We start from the raw sequence: 10,169 nt of genomic DNA on the forward strand, positions 1-10,169 counted from the left end.
GGTATAAATACATCTTACCGTGGGTCGGGACCGCTTAGTGGACATTCGGTCGCCCTCGAGCAGGATGTTCAAGCTCGTAACGATAGTGGCCCTGGCGGTGGCCGCCGCCTCGGTTAACGCCGATCCGGTAAGTTTGTTACTAGGAGTAGAAGTGGAGTAACGGTCTTCATGGAGTTGTTTTTTTCTGTTTGGTTTGGTAGGCTCGTCCGATCATCAACACCACTGGAGGGCAAATCCAGGGTGCGACCTCGAGCTGTGGACTGTTTTGCAGCTACTTTTCGTTCATGGGAATTCCGTATGCGGAACCTCCGGTAGGCGAGCTGCGTTTCCGCAATCCGGTGCCGCACCGTGGATGGTCTGGAATTAAGGATGGTAGCGAACATCGTGCGTCGTGCCCGTCCGGATCGATGCGTGGAGATGGTTACAGTGGAGACGAGGACTGTCTTTTCCTAAACGTGTACACGCAGCAGATCGTTGGTAGCCGACCGGTTATGGTCTGGATCCATGGGGGATCGTTTTCGGGAGGTTCGGGTGATTCGTGGATCTATGGTCCGGATTTCCTCGTGCAGGAAAACGTTGTCATTGTGACCATCAACTACCGTTTGGGACTGCTTGGGTTCTTCAGCACTGGAGATACTCATGCTCAGGGTAACTGGGGTATGAAGGATTGTGTGGAAGCTCTGCGTTGGGTTCGTAACAACATCGCGGCCTTTGGTGGTGATCCGAACAATGTGACGATCTTCGGTGAAAGTGCTGGAGCCGCCGCTGTGCACTACCTGGTTTTGTCTCACAAGGCAACTGGGCTGTTCCACAAGGCTATTGCTCAGTCGGGCACCACGCTCAGCCCGTGGGCCTTCCAGTATAATCCGCGAGAACTCAGCCAACGCGCTGCAAACATTCTCGGATATCCAACGAACGATAACGCTGAACTGGTGCGTCGTATGCGATACACTCCGAAGGGTGACTTTGTAAGGCTGCAGCAAGGATGGACAGATATTCCGATCCCTCGCGGGTTCAAACCGTTCGAGTTTGTGCCAACTGCTGAACCGGCCAACTCTCCCGAAGAGACCTTCCTTGAGGAGCGCCCGATCGACCTCCTTTCCACTGGAAGATTCAACAAGGTACCGTTTATCATTGGTTACAACGATGCCGAATCATTGTTCATGATCCATGAGCATCGCATTGATTCTACCGTTTGGAACGAGTTCACCAGAAATCCGGACTTCTTCGTACCGCACTACTGGAACATCCCACGGAACACCCCAGCAGCTACCGCTGTAAGCCAAGCATTCCGTAACCTGTACTGGCAGGATCGTCCCTTGGGAGATCCCATCATGCTGGAATGGACCAAATACCACACGGATCAGCAGTTCACTTACGCTTGTGACAAGGCCACTCGTCTGACGGCTCAACACAATACCGCACCCACGTACTACTACCATTTCACCTTTGACGGAGACCTCAACCTGCCGAAGCGCGCCGTACTGCTGGGCTCCTGGCCTGGTGCGATGCATGCCGACGAGCTGCCGTACATGTTTTCGATGACCAACTTCCCGATCAGTCCGATCCTGCCGGGCAACCCCGCTCTCGCCGTACGCAGCCGAATGGTCCGTATGTGGACGAACTTTGCCATCACCGGTAATCCTACTCCGTCGTCGGACAATGCCCTGCAGAACGTGATCTGGCCGACGTTCAACACCCAGAGCATGCAGTACCTGGACATCGGACAGAACTTGGTCGTCGGAAGCCGACCGAACAGTGCCCGCTTGGATACCTGGTACGACCTGGAGCAGCGGTACGCCAACGACCCGTTCCGTTATCCGTGGCAGTAAACTGCTTATCGCATCACCACCTATTGTTAACCGCCTAGATTAAGTTGTTATTTTGTCTGTAATACACGCTTTCTCAGATTTATAATCGTTGTTTTAATTGGGAATATCCAAAAGATTCTTATCACAGCTGATTTGTTTTGTTATAAAACCCCGTTGCATCGCCTGCTAGTCATTCAGTCCGGTTAACATGTTCAATTCAGCTATATTGCTGTTGGTAGCACTTGCAACCGCTTCGGCTCAGGATGCGGTAAGCCGTTGAGGTGACTCCGAGTTCCCCTCGACTCAAGTCGCTTTCCTTCCAGAGTCGACCCATCATTACGACAACGGGAGGTCAGGTGCAGGGTATAACGGCAAGCTGTGGCCTGTTCTGCAGCTACTTCCAGTTCAACGGAATACCTTATGCCGAACCTCCGGTTGGAGATCTACGCTTCCGAAATCCGGTACCCCATCGTGGCTGGTCGGGAGTTCGCGATGCCAGTGACCATGGCCAGAGCTGTCCTTCGTTGAGTCCGCTCAGTGAGTACAGTGGGGGTGAGGATTGTCTGTTCATCAACGTGTACTCGCAGAACTTGATCGGCTCCCGTCCGGTTATGGTTTGGATTCACGGAGGAGCGTTTGTTCTTGGGAATGGAGATTCCAGGATCTACGGACCGGACCATCTGGTTCAGGAGAACGTCGTTGTGGTATCGTTCAACTATCGTTTGGGGATTCTTGGATTCTTCAGCACTGGAGACACTCAAGCGCAGGGTAACTGGGGTTTGAAGGATTGTGTGGAAGCACTGCGCTGGGTTCGTGCCAATATCGCGGCCTTCGGTGGTGATCCGAACAACGTGACGATCTTCGGTGAAAGTGCCGGTGGAGTTATGGTCCACTTTATGACACTATCTCCGATGACTGCCGGGTTGTTCCATAAGGCGATCGCTCAGTCCGGGACAGCATTGGTCCCGTGGGGATTCCAGTACAATCCGAGAGAAATGTCCCGACAAATTGCCGACGCCTTCGGATATCCGCATGACACTGCCGAGCTGACTCGGCTTCTCCGTTACACTCCGATCGCGGAGTTTGTAGCCCTGCAAAGAGGTATCACAGACATCCCCATTCCAAGAGGTTTCAAACCTTTCGAGTATGTCCCAAGTGCTGAACCGGTCAATTCCCCCGAACCGACCTTCATAACGCAGCGTCCCATCGAAATTCTACTCTCTGGAGCGTACAACCACGTACCGATCATGTTTGGGCACACCAACGCCGAAAGCTTGTTCATGGTACGGGAACACGCGGTGGATTCAACCGTGTGGAATGAGTTTACACGTAATCCGGGCTTCTTCGTGCCGCACTTCTGGAACATCCCAGCGGGCACTTCCGAAGCCAGCGCAGTCAGCCAAGCTTTCCGTAACTTTTACTGGCAAGATCGTCCACTCGGACCGGCTATCAACCTCGAGTGGACCACCTTCCACACGGATCAACAGTTCATCTACGCAATCGATAAAACGGTTCGGCTGACAGCAGATCGCAGTCCGCAGTCCACGTACTACTACCAGTTCAGCTTTGACGGCGATTTGAACCTCATCAAACGGCTGCTTCTGCTGACCGATTTCCCAGGAGCTGTCCACGCCGATGAACTCCCGTATCTGTTTTCCATGTCGAACCTACCGGTGACTCCGATTCTGCCGAGTAATCATGCGAACGTTGTGCGCCAACGTATGGTACGACTCTGGACAAACTTTGCCATCACTGGAAGGCCGACCCCGAACTCGGATACCGCGTTGCAGAACATCCAGTGGGCACCGGTCCAGGGAGGTAATATGGCGTATTTGGACATTGGTCATGATTTGGTTACTGGCAATAACCCCAACCAAGCACGCATCGCTCTGTGGAAGGACCTGGAAGATCGCTACGCCAATGATCCCTTTTTCTATCCGTATCAGTAGGAAGTGATGCAATAAAGGTCTTTTATACAGAACTTCTTTCTTCCATCCGAGAATCCTTGTTTTGACGAGAGTGTCAATGTCTTGTTATCTGGAAATTTCCCCAATTAGACCCCCCAAACGTTTTGTTGTGGGAAAACTTGGAAGATTTCAACGCACATGATCCACTCCTACGTATCAGGAGCTATTGACGCATTGCTGTAATAAAAATCTGCCATTTTATTGATATCGTATCGCATGTAACTCCGATAAGCGCTCTATATTTGGACCAATCAACCCCACCATACGCCAGTTCTAATCCCAAATTTGCCGAAGCATGTTCTTCATCCTCTTCGTGTCCGCGATCGCGCTCGTTGTATCGGCCCAAAGTAGCCCGATCATCAGCCCACCGGCCGGCCAAGTCCAGGGAACGATCGAGTCCTGTGGCCTATTCTGCGAGTACTACTCGTTCAAGGGGATTCCGTACGCGCAACCTCCGGTAGGTCCGCTTCGTTTTCGGAACCCTGTGTCACATCCCGGCTGGAGTGGAGTCCGCGACGGCAGTCAACATGGTGCCATTTGTCCGCAGATGGACGCTCTTACGATGCAAGTAGTTGGCGATGAGGACTGTCTGTTCCTGAACGTGTACAGTCAGCAGATCATTGGATCGCGGCCGGTTATGGTTTGGATCCATGGAGGTGGATTCAGTACTGGGTTCGGCGATGTAGAGGTGTACGATCCACGGAAACTGGTCCCGGAAGGAGTGGTTGTGGTGACGTTCAACTACAGATTGGGAGCGTTGGGTTTCCTGAGCACTGGAGATCAGTATGCGCAGGGTAATTGGGGCTTGAAGGATTGCATCGAAGCGCTTCGTTGGGTGCGTGGAAACATTGCAGCTTTTGGAGGAAATCCAAACGATGTAACGATCTTTGGAAACTCTGCGGGAGGATCGCTGGTCCACTTCCTTTACCTATCCGGGTTGGCCGACGGACTGTTCCACAAAGCGATCGCTCAAAGCGGAACGGCTTTGGCGCCGTTTGCATTCCAAACTCAACCGAAGTTCTACGCAGACCGGATGGCATCAAGACTGGGACTATCTACCAACAGTGCCGTTTACGTAGAACAGATGCGATCAGTTTCACCGAGCAATATCGTAGCTCTGCAAAACACAGTGGCGGATATACCGGTACCACGGTTCCTGCGGTCGATGGACTTTGCTCCGTCTATGGAACCGGCAACATCTCCAGAAGCGAGAGCACTAGTTGATTCTCCTATGAACTTGATCAACAGTCGAACCCATCAGATTCCCTTTATGGTAGGATACAACGATCTAGAGGGATCATTCTTCACGGTCACCGAAAGGTTCTTCGATCAAACAGTTTGGGATCAGTTCAACGCGAATCCACATCTATTTGTTCCATTCTTCTGGAACATCCCACAAGGATCAGCCTCCTCAATGGCTGTGAGTTCCGGATTCCGGCAGTACTACTTCAACGGTGCCCCTCTCGATTGGCCGGTGGCCTTCGAGTGGGATCGCTACATCGGCGATCACCAGTTTGTGTATCCGATCGATGAAACAGTTCGAGTTCATGCAAGGGATGAGGCCCCCGTGTACTGTTACCAGTTTTCGTACGATGGCGATCTGAACATCTTTAAGCAACTGCTCCAGATCGCCTTCCCGGGGGCGACCCATACCGACGAGTTGTCGTACATGTTTGATCTGGCGGCTCAGATGGGTGTGACGGTGCCGCCGGGAAGTCATGCCCTGACGGTGAGCAGCCGTGTCGTGCGGATGTGGACCAACTTTGCGAAATACGGGTATGTTAGAGTGTTTCACAGGTTATGTTAAATTGAAACGATCAATATCAAGTACTGATGGCAAGCGGGACCAATCCATGTATCGACAGAATTATAGGAGGTACAATCTTCATCCAGATAACCCTCGGGAAACTAATCTAAACTATTTTAAAATGATTTTTTTGTCTTCTAACATCTAATATTAGATCCTTCACCAATCAAAAAAAAAAAAAAAAAAAAAATCAAACCATCCACATTAACGACCCCCGGGTCTTTTGTGGTCTCTATTGCAAGTTTCTGCTCGGACCTAGGAGTCCGAAGGCTTGAATGGAGAGAGCACCCAAACCTCTTTCTACTCCAAGGAACCTTCCACCCCAGTGTTTGAACTGACGACCTTTGGATTGCGAGTCCAACCGCAGCCAGCGATTCCACCGGAGTAGGCTTGGTTTGGTGTGCTGTTTGTACTTATGGCATGGAGACTACTCCTACACCTGGAATGACTTAACGGCCTAACAACCAAGGCCGGGACCGACATTTTACTTCCTCATCCGATGGAAGGTTGGAGCAGATGGGAATCGAACCCAGAATCATCCGCTTACAAAGCGGACAGCGTAACCATTCGGCCACGCACTGCCACCAAATTTGGTCATATTTGGCATGGTTTTTTTTGCCTCAAAAACATTAAATCTCAAATTTGGTGAAATTTGGTCCAACCCCGCATCCGTGGCACACCCTCTTTTTCTTAGATTTTTGAAAAACCTCATTTTTAAAATGCATTTAAAGGGGGACCATCCAAAAACCACGTGGACACCTTATGGGGGGGGGGGGGTCCAGGGATTGTCCACGATTCATACTAAAAAGATTTGTTTTGTGTGGAAATTGTCCACGGGAGAGGGGGGGGGGGCTGAGTGGTTTATGGATGGTCCCTGGCTAAAAAGATCAAATTTAACACTCAAACGCTCGGGTTGTCATTCGACCCCTAATTTTTTTCTTAAAAATCTTATAATTTTTGGTAGAATTGACCAAATTGGATGCTTCTGGTTTCAAAAGATCCAAATTTGTCTATATTTTGAACTGTCAGAAGGGGGACAAATATGGTCAATTTTTACCGGAGATTATTTCGAGTAAATGGCCAGGCCCACTGTGTTGCATTAGAGAACATTTTTTGAGTGGAGCAAATTTCACATAAAATGCCGCCTGAAATCTAGTCTTCGTAGTTGATATTCTTCTGATTCTGTTGAATGCGCTTGTTAGCTGTTTGATATTGGTCGAGTTCAATGGACAACACATTATGAATCTAAATTTGTTTCAGCAATCCAACTCCAAGCGCCGACGGACTGCTGCAGAACGTGATTTGGCCGAGCGTTCAGAACGGTGCCGGCACGGTTCCGCTGCTCGACATTGGACAAAATCTGATCGTTTCGGACAGTTTCGTGAGGGAAGAGATCCGACTGTGGTACGACCTGCAGACCCGGTACGCGGTTAATCCATTTTTGTAAACAGGGCTTTCAACGGTTCATAAATATACGTATATTTCCATCAAGACAGTCATAATAAACATTGAAATACATGCAGCGCATTAAATGCTCGTCGAAATATCACACCCAACAAACTCTCTCTCTCTCTCTCTTTAGTTGGTGCTCTCCACGGTGTAGTACATCGAGTCGATAAAGCACTTGGTGAACTCGCCGACGACCTCCCGGTCGGGCACCTCCTGTGCCACCCCATAGATGGCCATCTTGCCCTCGACGGGTTTCTCCGGGTTCTGCATGCACAGCGCCACCTTGGAGCGCACATCGGCCACGAACTTGTCCGCGATTCCGTTCTGGGTGTGCATGTGCGTCACGCAGATGTGAATGCCCGAGGGGAACTGCAACGAGTTGAGGTTCCAGCCGAGCCCGTTCAGCTCGCCCGATAGGCGGAAGATGTCAAAGTCCTTCGAGCCGATCGCTACCACGCTCGTGGCGGGCGTTCCGAAGATGTAAATGTTGTCGATCTTGCGGAGTCTGGAAGGGGGAGGTGGGTTTGGTTGTTTGATATACAGTTGAAGATCTTTGAAACTTACTCGGTCTCGATGTAGCGGGCGGTGTCGATGATTCGACGGGTGCGCTCGACGTACCCCTCCAAGCCAAAGTTCATCATCGTAGCCCAGGTCGCGGCGATGATGCCACCGGCGCGGGATCCGTTGACGGTCGGCGAACCGTACACGCCGCCGGGCCACTCCGTCGTCACGGTGTACTGGTAGTGGCGGTAGACCTTGTCCGAGTACAAGATCACCGAGGATCCTTTCGGCGTGAAGCCGTACTGAAAGAAGGAAGTGGTTGATAGCGGTGATTGGGTCTAGAGATCTTGCGGATCTTACCTTGTGAGTATCTGCTGATATGCTGGTCACTCCGTCGACGCTAAAGTCAAACGGCTTAATCGAGTAGCCGGCCTTCTTCATAAAGATGATCAAGAAACCACCGAGACAGGCGTCAACGTGCACCGGGATGTTGTACTTCTTGCCCAGTTTGGCGATCGCCTCGATGTCGTCGATCGTTCCGTACGGGTAGTTCGGAGCGGACCCCACCAGCATCACCGTATTGCCGTTGATGGCACGTTCCATGGCCTGGATGTCAACCTCGGTGGTGTCCGGATGAACCGGAACCGTCTTGGTGTACATTCCAAAGTACTTGGCCGACTTGTCGAACGCCGTGTGGGCCGTCTTCGGGAGTACAATGTTGGGTTTGGTGATTCCTTTGACGTCCCGTGCGTAGTCCCGATAGGCTTTGCAGGCCATCATGATCGACTCCGTACCACCGGTGGTCATCGTTCCGCAAGCATTTCCATCTCCGTTGAACAGCGTAGCCGTCATACGGACCACTTCGGCTTCCATCTTGCACACTCCAGGGAACACGTCCGCGTGCAGTGGATTCGTATAGGACGCCTTGCCGTACACCTCGGTCACGAGCTTGACCAGTTCCGGGTCAAAGTAGTAAACCCCACCAGACAGGAAGCCCTCCTTCCAGCGGTAGTGGCCCAGGGCAAGGTAGTCGTCGACCTTCTTCAAGATCTCATCCTGCTTGAGTCCCTGCTCAGGCAACCTCGTCGTAAACGCCCCATGCTGCGAAGCTTCCTTCACGAAGCCCTCGTTGATCTTGTCGATCTCGGCCGTAATCTTGCGCTGAACTGCCGGAATCTTGCGGGCCAACTTGAAGAATCGACGCCGAGCGCGGGCGTACAAACTCTCATCCTCGCTGAGCAAGTCCCACAGCCAAACCAGCCCCAGCACCGTACTGGTTGTGATGGTCACAATCTGCCAGGGCGCGCGCCCGGCCAGGGCCCGGTCAACCGGACCGGTTAACAACTCCAGGTGTGTCTTCAGCATGATGTGCGGCGATAAACTGGCAGGTCACCACACTCTGGAACGAAAGGTTCAAGTCAACAACACTCACATCTGTCTTAATCTGCCTCTTAGGCCTTGTGATAAGTGGCGAACGTGATAAGCCTTATCTGGACCTGGTGGACTATGCTGTTTTGGACGCCATAAATTAGCATACAAGGAATCGGCCGAATCGCAGATATCTTAACAAATCGGCTTTCAGCAAGTCGTAGCAATTGCCGTAATTTCTTTGTTTCTTTGCACAAACTCGCGTAACGCGTAGAGAAGGCCAACTAAAGAGTTGCTACATACCTTTTATGTGGCTATCGTTGAACTTCAACTCGTCTATATCTACCCAGGTGATGTTACAAGACTAGCAGGTAGCTTTTACGAACACTTTCGATTTTTTGGATTCTTTTTACTTTCGGTGGTTCAGTGTTGCTTGCCTTTGAGTGAGGAGTTTAAAAAGCAGATAAACAAATTTCAGGCTAGATTGGTGGTGGCAGCTGACGAAGAGAAACTGAGAAAAAAACTGAAGGAACGGACTGACTGACTGTCGATGATGACTGTTTTCTTATTGTCTGTGTATTTACACGGAGTACGGGCAGAGAGCGATGTAGACGAAGAGTGTGAATATGAATCACTGGAAGTTGTGTTCAGTGTGGCCAGCAACGTCTCGCCTTGTAGCAAAGATGAACATTTAAGTGTTTAGTGTAAATTGAAATTTGATTTATGAATAAAAATCCGATCACATCAGAGAATAGCATAGCATAGCATTGGTGTCTACCCGTAGCTGCTACTTCGTTATTGACCAGAACCCCCAAACATTGCTCCGTGGACCACAGATGAAAAGTAGGAACCAATCATCACCCCTTCGCAATTTTCAAAGGTCCCTATCATGCTGATCAATACCGACGCCGGCCACGACCAGAGGTAAGACACGGGGAAGTGGATGGGAATGTTAGTCCGATACTTGAGTGATGGGACCGCCAAATCGACTGCGTCTCCGACAAAGTATCACATGAGTTTTGAGGGGTTAGTAAGATGGGTATGAGGTCAGGATTCACTGTGATAGGTGATGCGACCATAAGCAATATGTTTATCGGTTGAAATTTTAAAAATCTTAGGCAGCCGGCTGCGGAAAGATAGCTATCTAGGGATTTAAATATAGTATTAATTCGACCGCGATTCTCCAGAAATTCTCCGTCGGCGTGCCTTCCGATCAACGGTGATGTAGGAAGGGCTTCATTTATTGAAATGATTATTGAAATGATA

General features: G+C 50.7%; 4 protein-coding genes across 4 annotated transcripts; 3 read left to right on the forward strand and 1 right to left on the reverse strand.

The window, feature by feature from the left end:
• On the forward strand, window positions 1–1,917 carry LOC120428733 (cocaine esterase-like). Its single transcript, XM_039593809.1, has 2 exons — window positions 1–127; window positions 201–1,917. The coding sequence occupies exons 1-2, from the start codon at window positions 65–67 to the stop codon at window positions 1,830–1,832; spliced, it is 1,695 nt and encodes a 564-aa protein (XP_039449743.1). The 5' UTR covers window positions 1–64; the 3' UTR covers window positions 1,833–1,917.
• A 68-nt stretch (window positions 1,918–1,985) lies between these two features.
• LOC120428734 (juvenile hormone esterase-like) lies at window positions 1,986–3,792 on the forward strand. The gene is made up of 2 exons (XM_039593810.2): window positions 1,986–2,079; window positions 2,135–3,792. The coding sequence occupies exons 1-2, from the start codon at window positions 2,020–2,022 to the stop codon at window positions 3,758–3,760; spliced, it is 1,686 nt and encodes a 561-aa protein (XP_039449744.1). The 5' UTR covers window positions 1,986–2,019; the 3' UTR covers window positions 3,761–3,792.
• A 137-nt stretch (window positions 3,793–3,929) lies between these two features.
• On the forward strand, window positions 3,930–7,103 carry LOC120428735 (acylcarnitine hydrolase-like). The gene is made up of 2 exons (XM_039593811.2): window positions 3,930–5,554; window positions 6,846–7,103. Exons 1-2 carry the CDS (start codon window positions 4,074–4,076, stop codon window positions 7,030–7,032), a joined length of 1,668 nt encoding a protein of 555 aa, XP_039449745.1. The 5' UTR covers window positions 3,930–4,073; the 3' UTR covers window positions 7,033–7,103.
• Window positions 7,046–9,472, reverse strand: LOC120428736 (sphingosine-1-phosphate lyase). The gene is made up of 4 exons (XM_039593812.2): window positions 9,207–9,472; window positions 7,896–8,934; window positions 7,599–7,837; window positions 7,046–7,539 (listed from the first exon to the last, which is right to left on the reverse strand). Exons 2-4 carry the CDS (start codon window positions 8,898–8,900, stop codon window positions 7,164–7,166), a joined length of 1,620 nt encoding a protein of 539 aa, XP_039449746.1. The 5' UTR covers window positions 8,901–8,934; window positions 9,207–9,472; the 3' UTR covers window positions 7,046–7,163.
• Window positions 9,473–10,169: the final 697 nt, after the last annotated feature.

The sequence above is a fragment of the Culex pipiens genome, chromosome 1 (genome assembly GCF_016801865.2).
Source record: "Culex pipiens pallens isolate TS chromosome 1, TS_CPP_V2, whole genome shotgun sequence".
Taxonomy (NCBI): domain Eukaryota; kingdom Metazoa; phylum Arthropoda; class Insecta; order Diptera; family Culicidae; genus Culex; species Culex pipiens.